We start from the raw sequence: 12,901 nt of genomic DNA, 5'->3' as shown, positions 1-12,901 counted from the left end.
GTGGGGAGGTCCCGACTCCTGTTGAGCCAGCGCCTGGGCCTACAGCTGCTGTACCACCTGCATCGAGGCCTACTACTGCTGCCAACCATCCTGCCATGCCTGCTGCTGTGGTTCCTGACCCTCCGGCTGCTCCCGCTCCATTTCCGGCACCTGTTCGACCATCTGCGAGACCAGAGCCTGCCCCGGAGAGACCAGACGCTGTCTCAGAACAGTGACGCTGAGAGAAGGAGGCCCGGCGCTACATGGCCGGCCAATCGAAGGAAGGCGCCTGGGTCAAGCAGAATCGCACCACTGGCATGGTCTGCTACTTTGACCATCAGCGGGGTTAGGGTTTCGCCATCCAGGACTACACCGGACGGGAGGTATTTATTCCCCGCTGGTCTGTCAAAAGGCCCGATTTTCCAGAGAGGCTCCATAACCTGAAGCCGGGGGAGTACATAGAATTTTCCCTCCAGGACGGACCCCGAGGACCATGGGCGGCTGGCGTGATCCGGATCCCGGACCCTGATGAGGACCGCTACCAGTCCTGTGAGGACCTCTATGAGGACGACGAGTGGCCGGAGTCTCCAAACTCATTTTCATCTTCGACAGTGAGTCCCCGGGCGGTGACCAATGTGAATGCCCCATCCACGGTCATCGTGAGTACAGGCCCCATTGCCATCCACAGGCCGGGCATGATTCAGGGAGCCACCCCCACCGTCTCCCATGCAGGGAGCACTGCCGGATCCCGCGGTTCCTCCGTGGGGGAAGATTTCATCTCCACCTTCCGGCTACCAGTTGGGTGATGACCCGGCCCCAGAAGAACTGGAGCTGGAAGGAGCCGCGGCGCTGCCGCAGGTCCCCATCTATTTCTGGACCCTTCCTTGGTCCCCGGCTCTGTTGAGCCCCCGGCTGGAACAGTCGACACCCCGGGCGACAGCGCCCCTCCCCCTGAATGTCAGGAGGATGCTGTTGAGCCTGCAGTACCTGCAACTGCCACCAGGTGTCCCCAGCCGGCTTCTACTTCCACTGAGGATACACAGGATCCCCTGCTGATTCCGGATCCTGTCCCTGCTGAAACCAGCGATGAACCTGCTTAACCCCTGATGGGCTGTAGCCTTCTTCAGGTACTGTGTTTCTTGTAAATATTTACTATTGCTATCCCATTTGGGCTGAACGCCTACTAATCCCACAGAGCCAGAAACTGTCTTGAGACTCTACCCCTATTTACTTATCTCAGTCAAGAGACACACCTTGAACTGCCTACTGTCATGTGCTATGATAGCACCCCTTCCTCTGCCACAGCAGAGATTCCTACAAAGGACTCTGTCCCTATACACATAGAGGAGACCCTTTGCTTCTTTCTTTGCACTTTTCCCCACATCAAGGGCTGTACCCAGAAGATGGACTTTGCTATTAAAGACCTTCTGTGAGACTTTTGCCAGATACTACAAGGAAAAGTTGCTACTTTATTGACTTATTATATTGCACTAATGCCTTCCGTTTTAGGTACGGACATTTTGCTTGCACTCTTCATGCCTTTTCCTTTTCAGGTAAAGAGACATTTTATCCTGTTACTCTGAGTAGCCTACCGCTGTAACGTTTGCAACGTTATGTTATAAGATGTGTACCCATTGGGCTCCTAAGCCAATGTGAGTTTACAAAATGTTTGCACACTGTCAATTTATGCTAGTAGTTTGCACTAACCTTTTATAGGCTTTTCAGATTGTAGTGTGGCTGTGTTGGACCGTCTCTATGTAAACCCTGACCGCAATCTTATGCCTCAAACTGAAGCTTCGTAAGTGGGGGTAGTCTGTAAACTGCGGGTCCTGTTAGAGTTAGCACCTGGATGCTACTCATACAAGGGTAAGAATGTCAGTCGGCAGGTACTTGTACATTGTCTTATTGTGTCACATATGCCAATGTAATGCATATACACTATATATTTGTCGCCAGGGAAGAAGTGTTTATATAACAAATATACAGGCCCTGGTGCAAGGAGTGGATTACAGTACATTACACCACACCTTTCCTACTGTACAGCTTGGTTTAATGGCGTTAGCGACCAACTGTCATACTTCACATTCACATGTCCTTGTCTTAGTCCGACACCAACCCAGGTGCCTGTCTCCAGGACCATGGGCGGTTTGTGCCTACAGATCATGTAGCCTGCACTTCACAGAAGTGACTCTCTTTGTAATCTACCTCTACCGGCCATCACTTGCACGGACCCCCCCAGAGGTTCCCCGCTGCTGGCCATTTTCGAGCACTATTACTAGAGCGATGTGGCCGGAAGACAACCCCGGCGCACATCGCTCTTTGAACTTGGATGCACGGCAGCGCACCCTTTCCGGAGGTGAGTACAAGATTATTTTTTTTAACAGCAGTAAAAGATGGTGCGGCCCGGGGGCCAAATATATACAATAATTGAGGGAGCGGGCAGCATATTCATTCATTATGGGGGGCAGTATATTCAATAATTGTGGGGGGCAGTATATCCAATAATTTATTATGGGGGGCAGTATATTTAATAATTTAACATGGGGGCAGTATATCCAATAATTTATTATGGGGGAAGTATATCCAATAATTTATTATGGGGGCAGTATATTTAATAATTTATTATGGGGCAGTATATTCAATAATGGGGGCAGTATATTCATTAATTATTGGGGACAGTATATTCAATAATTGGGCGGGCAGTATATTCAATTATCATGGGGGCAGTATATTCAGTAATGGGGGCAGTATATTCATTAATTATGGGGGACAGTATATTCAATAATTCATTATGGGGGGCAATATATTCAATAATTCATTATGGGGGGTACCAGTATATTCAATAATTCATTATGGGGGGATACCAGTATATTTATTAATTATTTAAGGCCCAATATATAAAATGGTTGACAAGGGGGGGTAGTATATTTAATAATAAATTGAGGGGGGCCCAGTATATTAAGAGTGTGGTCACATTTATTGCTAACGCTGTGTTTTCCAGCGCAGTGCTAGCGCAGGGGCCGTGCCTCGGCCCGAAGCTATTTGCTTGAACAATGACACGAGTTTCACTGGTAACGCTAATGAGATCAGGCGAGGCACAGCCCCCTATGTTACTGGTATGTGTGACAGTACCCTTAATTTATTTGGGGCCCGGTATATTAAATAATTAAGGGGGCCAGTATATATAATACATGAGTGGCCCAGTATATTAACCCCTAAACGCTCCCTGCCGTAATATATTACAGAATGGAACAGTTAAGCATGTGTGGAGAGGGCACAGGGCGAGCTCTCGTCATACAGACATGGGTTTTGCTGCACATTGCAGCAATAGCCCACTGCTAACACCCAGAGTCAGCACAAACCTGTGAGTTTTAACCCTTTGACCACAGCTGGTGGAGTATATATGATATATCTGTGGAGCACAGTGTGGTCAGTTGTGATGTGAGGGGTATATATGATATATGTGGGGGCACAGTGTGGTCAGTTGTGGTGTGAGGGGTATATATGATATATGTGGGGGCACAGTGTGGACAGTTGTGGTGTGAGGGGTATATATGATATATGTGGTGGCACAGTGTGGTCAGTTGTGGTGTGAGGGGTATATATGATATATGTGGGGGTTACAGTGTGGTCAGTTGTGGTGTGAGGGGTATATATGATTTATGTTGGGGCACAGTGTGGTCAGTTGTGGTGTGAGGGGTGTATGTAATATACGTAGGGGAACAGTGTGGTCACTTGTGAGGTGAAGGGTATATAAAATATATGCGGGGGCACAGTGTGGTCAGTTGTGTATGTGAGGGTCAGGTGTGAGGAGTATATAGGATGATGCCAACCATGTCTGTTTTATAAACCCGCAGAGAGTCATGGATGGAAGAAGTCTCCTGGAAGATCAGACAGAAGGGAGCAGACAACATCAGGGACGTCACCTGTAAGTCATTGGATGACACTGCGGCCTCTGTGCAGGACTGGTATCTACTACTATATGGTCTCTATATACAGTAGTCTCTATATGCTGGTACATACTGGTCTGTGTGTAGGTTATCATATAGTATTGCAGTATTATTCAATCATTATGTAGTGGTGATAATCAGGATGTACTGTTAATATTTGGGCTTGTACAGAGGTGTCATTAGTGATATTGTCCTTTGCTCAGTGGTGTGTGTACAATAACAATATGGCGGTAAAGTTCATCAGTAGGTGGAGTTTACATGTGGTAAATTATTGGTAATACTGGTCTGTGTATAGAGTCTTGTCTTCACTATCAGGATGTTGGTATTCTCTTCATGTTGTGGTGATGCTGTGGGTCGCAGTTTGGAGGGATTATTTGTAAATTGTAGCTCTATTGTTTGGAATATTGGTCTTGTCGTAGTATTAATTGGTAACAGTACAGGCAGTCCCAAGATAGATTCTGCAAGTTTGTTCTTAAGTTGAATTTGTATGTAAGTTGTATACAGGCGGTCCCCTACTTAAGAACACTCGACTTACATACAACCCCTAGTTACAAACGGACCACTGGATGTTGGTAATTTATTGTACTTTAGTCCTAGGCCACAATGATCAGCTGTAACAGTTATCAAATGTGTCTGTAATGAAGCTTTAGTGTTAATATTGATTCTTATGACAACCCAACATTTTCTAAAATCCAATTGTCAAAAAAAAAGTTCTGGCTGGAATTACAATGATAAAATATACAGTTCCGACTTACATACAAATTCAACTTAAGAACAAACCTACAGACCCTATCTTGTATGTAACCCGGGGACTGCCTGTACTTGTAAACCCAGCTACATTTTTTTGGTCTCTGTGGAAATTGTATTTTAAAAAGGCCACATTTACATTACAGTCCATGGGATGTATATGAGGCCGCAAGCTTGCAGTCGCATATATGTCCCCACATGTGTGGCATCATACCTCTCCGTGCACAAGGAAAAGATGTTCTACCTTCCCAGTTTGTGCAGTGTACATCCCTCCTCCTCACCAGCACTGGACAGCGGGCATACATTCATGTGAATGTAGTCTAAGTATCTGGCATCTTGTTACAAATATTGTTTTGAGAGGGGCCCCGCATCGGCTGCCAAGCAGGGGGGCCCCGTCCTAAATGAGGTGCTCCATACTGCTGGGACCCTTAATCTGGCCCTGCAGATACCTGAAGCTATTGCATTGGCCTCCGTTTGCAGGGCTGCCATAGCAACGATCGGCGCCCCCCAAAGGAAGTTAAATTCTGCGGTCATGCTGATATAGCGACACAGGCAAATGTGGTTTCCTTACAAAGGTGTTTTTATTTGCTAAAGTAGTAAAACATAATAAAACCTGCACATGTTTGGTGTCACCAGGGTAAAAATTTAAATAAAAAAAAGGCCCCAAACTGCTGTTTAATTCAGTTCTGCTGCACCAAACTGTTACTAAATTTGCTTCATCACTATTTTTACCATAAAAATTAACCCATTGGAAAATGCTCCTGCAAAAAACAAGCCCAAATATGCCCATGTCAGATAAAAAAATAAAGATTTTATGTTTTTTTTTTTTAATAAAGCAAAAAAGGTATTAGGGTTGGGTAACACAGAAGACAGGGGATAGCAGCTAAACCGTGGGGCGACTACTTGAAGACTCAAAATACACTGGATAAGTGTGGGAAGGGAAACACAAACAGATTGACAAACATAAAACACAAAAGAATTGTAAACTAGCCGGAGTCACAACGAGAGGGTACATCAATAGCAAAATCAGTAAGCAAAGAGTCAAAAACTAGCCGAGGTCACAACAACACAGATACAGATACAGAGCAATACAACCTAATGCAGCAAGCGAGTGATGAAGGGTTTTCAAACACTGGCACAGGTGACTAGTGAAGCTGTAATTTATGCAGCCAGTACTCCACCTCCAGAACCTGATTGGAGCTGGACAGCTTCTGGGAATTAACCCCTCAAGGTGCAGAACAACCAGGCACCATGCAGAGGTACAACAAGTCCCAGCAGTTCCGAAGACAACTCCTTTAACATTTGTTATCTTTTGACTAGTCCAGACACCACTAAAGACAAGGTACAGAACTTGTTGACAGAGAGGTTGCTGCTCTTTATAGGGTTAGTCAGACGGGTAGGGACTTCACAAATACTAATAATTTCCCTTTTCAGGGCACTTAGGTAGGTAGAGGAGGCTGTGTTATTAGGAACTGGTGGAAATCTTAAATATTTTTGTAGGGCACTGTGAAGAACTGCATTAAATGGGTTGACCACCTTTTCTCATGTTTTTTGTAATATGTTTGTTATTATAAATGGCAAGATATTAGGTAATTTACCAATATACATCTATTAAAAGTTCTGCACTGCTTTCTTGATATGTAAAGTGAAGCATCCTGCCTTTGTACTTCATCAGTTAGACATTAATGACCATAACATGGCTGCAGATGGGAGGTCATGTGGTCTCTATCCTTCCATGAAAATTTGCCCTGCCAGGACCATATGCTAGCATTCATGAATATAAGATTAAGGTCCTGGCAAGGCGATTGCTCACAGTTAGAGATCACATGACCCAACTGCGGCCATTTTATGTTCTGGAATGTCTTGCTGATGAGGTAAAATACAAATGTAAAGAGAACCTGTCATGCAAATTAACCCAGCCAAAATACATAATTTATTAAAAACTAAGATTAAAAAGCATTGCTATTATCCCTAAATGGCTCCTTTCCTTGGCTGCAAAAAAAAATCAATAAACGTAAAAACAAGGATTTCACCTTCAAAAGCTGGAACAGTGAGGGATCAGACTTTTTTGACTCAACCTGCATATATGTCATAATGGGAATATCCCTTTTAAAATCATACTATATGAATTTCATGGAAAAGTAAAAACAACAGAGTTTTGAAGAAATTTTCTTACAGATTTATTGCCCAGAGTCGGGACAGATGGGCTGTAGTTAAGGTTTTTATGTCCACTTTCACCTATTGGGCTCTTACTGATGTTGTAGTCACTCTCAGTATGGTTTTCCTGAAAAACAGATAAATTAAACAGCGCCTTTAATATATATATATACACACTCATTGCCTTTAGTAACCAATCAAAGCACAGAGCTCATATTAATGACCTGTGGCAAAATTGGAACCAACCATGGCTCAGCTACCACAGCAGTAACAGACAATGGCTTCTGTATATGGTGATTAATAAGTGGATTTTGAAAAGCGTGGGGTGAAAATTTTGGCTCAAAACTTAGTCTATGACATTCCCTGAGTCACAGCGAGCCGCTGTGGAAAATTTGGTGATGTATGACAGTATAACATCTTTTCTGCTTGTAAGAAGTTTGACAAAATAATAAGACAAGTTGATCCGCTGCTGTCTTTTAATTTCAATTCACATGCCTCAATCATGTTATGAGAATGAACAGTCACCGATACAATTATATATGAATGGTGATGGGAATGCTTTGAGGTAAATGGGAATGCTTTAAGGAAATTATATGATGATGAGTGTCATATGAATGTTCATTTGGTCACATTACCTCTCCCGTTATAGCTTCAGATGATAAGCTTATCTCTTCCATTCCCAGATCTCCAACACTTGGTATGCGACGACGCATAGGACCAGCATCTTTTAGTAAGAACAGAGTAACATAATACAACCGTAAAAAAGATTTTTCTAAATAATTAATCAAAATATAAATAGTTCTTGGTCTGTTTTCAATGTTACAAATATAATCATAAAAAAATAAACCAATTCTTGGTTTATGAAGAATACCAGAACGCCAGAGCGCTTTGAGACTGGCCCAGCTTTTCTATTGTACTCCGCAGCAGGTTTCCAATAACTCTATAATTGTAACACTGCTGCATTTGTTTTAGCACTAGGAGCTGCTTAATTTACCCCTAGTGCCGAATTTCTGGGTGACAGGTCCTCTTTAATACACTGAAAAGTATAATCCTGATATAAGATATCTAAAATGAAACATATCTGGGTACAAAGGAAAAGCTTGGTTGGGTAAGCTTCAGGAAAGCTTCAGTTGGTTTAATGTTTTAACAGAATTGTACATTAACTTGTTGCTCAAAAACATGCACACTGACATGATTTTTAATTGGCAGAAATAAAGGAAAATATGAGGGCATGTCTTATGTACAATGGAGTTCCGGGCACATTTTATAATAAATTAACAGTTCGCTTACCTGATTATTGACAATAATAATGGTTGTACATCAAAATCTGAATGAAACACATTCAGGCTATGTGGGAAATATTTCTAGAACACAAAATGTCATTGCCTGTGAAATCACCCTAAGACTTACCTGGTATATAACTGTCAACTTCTTCTTTAAAAGTAAAGAGCTCCTCCTTTAAATTAAATAAAATCCTACTATTACAATACTTCAAGCTGTAATATCTTTAGCGCCAAGTTCACACGACTTTTAGGCCTCTTTCACAATACTTTATTGATCCCCTAGGTGGAAATTCTTGTGTATAATACTGTTACAAAATACTGTTACAAACAAATGTATTACAAACATATGCTACAAAAATATAAAGATGGCATTTAAAGAAAATTTTGCGTTACTATACTTGATTACCTTTATGTGCTCACTTACATGTTACTAGATACTGGATACATATAAATACAAAAAAATACATTACAATACTGTACAGTGCGACCTACAACTTGGGTTAACTGACTTGGGGTTCACGAGACACAGTTTACAAACACGAGTACGTTGGTTACATGCTGCTCTGGTGGTGCCAGTGTTGATGAGACATCAGTGGGATCACCAGCACTTCAGCGTTAAGGCCCCTTCCACACTAGCGTTTTTCACGCGCGAGTTCTGCGTGTGCTTTTGACGCGCAGAACTTGCATTGCACTCTGTCCCATTGTTTCCAATGGGTCTTTCCTCATTTGCGTTGTTTTTCACGCGCGTGCTTGCGTTTGTTTTGACGCGCTTCAAAATCGCAGCATGCTCTATTTTTGCGTTTCATGTGCGTTTTTCCCGCCCCATTCAAGTCTATGGAGACGCATCAAAAACGTATTGCCCTCGCAAGCAATGCAAGTGCAATGCAAGTGCAATGCGTTTTAAACGGATGGGTTGCTAGGTGACATGAATAATTCCCCTGCTCTAGATTGAGCATTTAATTAAAAAAACACAGTGAAGAACAGTGAAGAATAGAATAAAAACAGTGAACACAGTGAACACAGGATCATTTAAGTGAAAAACACAGTGAAGAATAGATTACAGATGTTCGGCACATCTGCTTACTTGTCGGGAGATACGCGCGGAACGGTGCGCCCAAAATAGCATGTGATGAACATTATATATGTGTGAGAAGAACACATTGCAGATGTTTCCATACATCTGCAATGTGTTTTTTACACATATATATTGTTCTTCACATACTATTTTGTTTGCACTGTTCCGCGCGAGAACTAGATGAATTGCTGCCCCTAATTATTTTTGGTCACAAAATGTGTTAATAATTTTAATAATTCACATAATACTAAGGTAACCTGTCACCAGGGAACTCAGTTTCACTAAAGATAGGTTACAGATGCCCATCACACCTGCAGTGCAAATATGCCATTCTGCTTTCTCTAAGCATTATTAAAATATAATTGTGTGTTTTAACTTACCTTGCACCCTGACGAAATCCTCTGGTTAGTCCCAGGGGTTGGGCTTTGGTTTGGATGCATTTCAAAAAACAACATGTGACCCATCTGTGTTACTCATTCCTCAGCTCTCCCACAGCTCCTCCCTCCTACTTCTTCACAGAGGTCACAGCATGGTGTGCTGACATCAGTGGGAGAGGGAGGAGCTGCTTAGGAGGGTGGAGGCTGAGCTGAGCAGGGTGCAGCACAGACAATTTATTTGTTGTTTTTTAAAATGCATCCAAACCAAACCCAACCCCTAGGACTACACAGAGGATTTTGTCAGGGTGCCAGGTAAGTCATAAGACACAGTTATATTGTAATGCAAATGCTTAGAAAAGGCAGAAAGACATATTTGCACTGCAGGTGTGATCGGCTTCTGCAACCTGTCTTTGTTGAAAATGAGGTCCCTGGTGACAAGTTTCCTTTAAAAAAACACTTTAATAAGAGTAATGCAGAAGTAGCTTTTTATTCCAGTACTATATCTATTCTTAATGACCCATACCACATTTTTTAGGAAGTAGTAGAGATGATTAATAATCTATACTTACTTCACATGAGTGAACAGCTGCAGCAGCCAGTGATTGGCTGCTGACGATGTTAGGAGTGTTTCCCCAGTGATCACTGTCCTTATATGGATAGTGACATCATCGGCATCTCCCAGCATTAGGTACAAAAAAAAATGACAGCAGTCCTGCTGCCTGAAAATAATTTCAAAATCCTAGGAAAAGCTTTTGAAGGGAATCTGTCATCAGGAATTGGCCCGGTAAACCCCATTGTATAGTGTCAGGTAGCATATAACACCTTCTAGTTTTTGTTTCTTTCATGCTCATGAAACATACTGGTAGTGGTTTATTAGGTCAATTTCTGATGACAGGTTCCCTTTAAGAGGTTATACAAGATTAAAATTAAAAGCAGCAATACAAAATGTAAATATGAACAAAAATGTTTTGATCGGTCTCAAACCTTCTTTAGTTATGGATTGCCATGGAGGAAGAGGAGAAATAAAGTGCCTGGTCTGTGAGGCGAAAGCATCTGTAGAATAGCAGCAGCTGTCGCAAGTGCGTAGAACACTAAAGCGTCCAACACAAATGAGCCAGCTGAGACAGTCTGAGACAGACCGAGACCTTTTTTGTTGATATATACATTTTGGATTGCGAGATTAATTTAATTTCAGTTACTAATAAAAACAAGAATCTTATCTGCCTGGAGTGCCAAGTTTTGCATTTTTAAATGTAAACTTTTCAATAGACTAGGGAAGGGGTGAAGTATACTGCAAAGCCACAATTTCAGTGTGCTATAATGTTAAAGGGAACCCGTCACCACTATTTTCACAAATACAGCTAGTGACAGGTTCCTATAGAGCTCTAATAACTATTTGACACCCTGCTTGTAGCTAAAAATTATGCCCCTGAGATTCCCATATATTCAACTTTATAGTTTTATCTGGTAACTAAGCATGGCTACATGTAGTCCAGGTGGGCGTGGCCTCCTCGGGCTGAATCCAGCAGCTCCTCCCCATCCCTATCTCTGTATGCTGCTATAATGTCATGTGACCAGGGTGACATCATCGCAGGTCCTATAGCTTTTGTAGCATTAGGAGCTGTACACTAAGCATATATGTCATGAAATCACAGCATATTTTATCACATGAAATCACAGCAGCCTGCATGGAAAGGAGTAGAAGTCCATGGAGGCTGCTGTGATGGTTTTATGTGGTCAGATATGTACATGGGGTATAGTTTTCATATTAAGTAGCTCAAGGACCTTTGATGATGTCACCCTGGTTACATGACATTAGGCCACGCCCCCGTGGACTAGCTCCAAAGCTGCATAGATACCAGGCAAGATTATAACTCTGATTTTATGGGGATCTGAGGGGAACAATTTTTAGCTAAAAGCAGGGTGTCAGATAGTTATTAGAGCTCTATGGGAACCTGCCACTACCTGTATTTGTGAAAATAGTGGTGACGGGTTCCCTTTAAAGAGAATCTATCATCAAAATCCAGCATGATAAACCAGGGACTCTTACTCATAGTTCCAGGCACCATGACTGTGGTAATCTTTTTATAATAGTTATCCTTGGTCTTCTTCTAAAATAAACTGAAAATAATGCTAATTTTGGCCCAGATGGGTTTCCGGAGCTCTTCAGCGATGTCTTTTCACTCGCTGTTCCAATGAGAAGAGCAGTTCTCCCTTCGCTTCCTGCTGACGCTAAAGCACACAGGCAGAGGGAGGAGGGAGAGACTGGCTCTGCTTATTGTAACAGCCAGAAAATCTGCAGCACTGAGGGGCTTGGGAACGCCCATCAGGGTCCCTCAGGCTCATTAGCATACTTTTAGTAGGAAAGAATCCATGAATAAAAAATATAAGAAGATTACAATAGTCACAGAGTACAGATCTATGAATAAGTTTCCATGGTCTATCTTGATGGATTTGATGGTAGATTTCCTTTTACTCAATCTGATTAGTCGGCAGCAAGTTGTTCTTAAATAGCTAGGCAACTGCATTACACATACCTGACCTTCATCAGAGGAATCCTGCTGTAGAGACAAACTGGAAATCCTACAATAAATCACAGAACAATGGATATAGTAGCACCATACTAGTAACAGGAATGTCAGAAAATCCAGTTCTCACAAGGGAGGTAAAAACTAATAAGAATGGCAAAAATGCTTTGCAGTTTCATAGTATCACAGTAAATAAGGTGATAAAAAGATATCAGATATCAGTCACAAGTCCCACCTATTAAGTCTACATTATACTGCGTTGATCCAGAGGATGGCAAAAAACCCTGCATTGCTGATGCCAATTGACCCAAAGTAGGGAAAAATTTCAACAGAAACTACTTACAAAAAGGCCCTTACCGAACATGTTCAAATTATCAGCCATTACAACATCTTGTGGCAGAAAGTTCCATAGTCTCACTGCTCTTACAGTAAAGATTCCCCGACTATGGCAATGGTAGAACCGCCCCCTTGTCCTGGCCTACGTATAAAAAGATCTTTGGAAAAACCCCTGTAATAATAATACTAATAATAATAATATCTTTGGAAAGATCCCTGTACTGGCCATTCAGATATTTGTACATTGTAATAAGGTCTCCCCTTAGTTGTCTTTTTTGTAAGCTGAATAACCCCAACCTTCACAAACTATCATTGTATGCTTATCCGCTCATTCCCCTAATATTGCATGTGTGGTCTGAGCAGTGATATTTATACGATGTCCTTACCATGAGAATCTATGCCTTACTTGATACATCCCATAATTTTATTTGCTTTAGCAACAGACACCTTGCACTGATCATCAAAATTA

At 42.1% G+C, this 12,901-nt stretch overlaps 1 protein-coding gene across 1 annotated transcript in view; it reads right to left on the bottom strand.

Moving 5' to 3' along the window:
- The window catches only part of SYTL1 (synaptotagmin like 1), a 73,659-nt gene that overhangs the window by 20,846 nt on the left and 39,912 nt on the right, over positions 1-12,901 (bottom strand). Inside the window, exons 5-8 of the mRNA XM_072137020.1 lie at positions 12,106-12,151; positions 8,244-8,289; positions 7,469-7,557; positions 6,853-6,960 (exon numbers count right to left, since the gene is read on the bottom strand). Coding sequence (XP_071993121.1) covers positions 6,853-6,960; positions 7,469-7,557; positions 8,244-8,289; positions 12,106-12,151 — 289 coding nt within the window. The remainder of the gene's footprint in view (positions 1-6,852; positions 6,961-7,468; positions 7,558-8,243; positions 8,290-12,105; positions 12,152-12,901) is intronic.

The sequence above is a fragment of the Engystomops pustulosus genome, chromosome 2 (genome assembly GCF_040894005.1).
Source record: "Engystomops pustulosus chromosome 2, aEngPut4.maternal, whole genome shotgun sequence".
Lineage (NCBI taxonomy): Eukaryota > Metazoa > Chordata > Amphibia > Anura > Leptodactylidae > Engystomops > Engystomops pustulosus.
The sequence above is the reverse complement of the archived record's forward strand: the minus strand, read 5'-3'. Positions and strand labels throughout refer to the sequence as shown.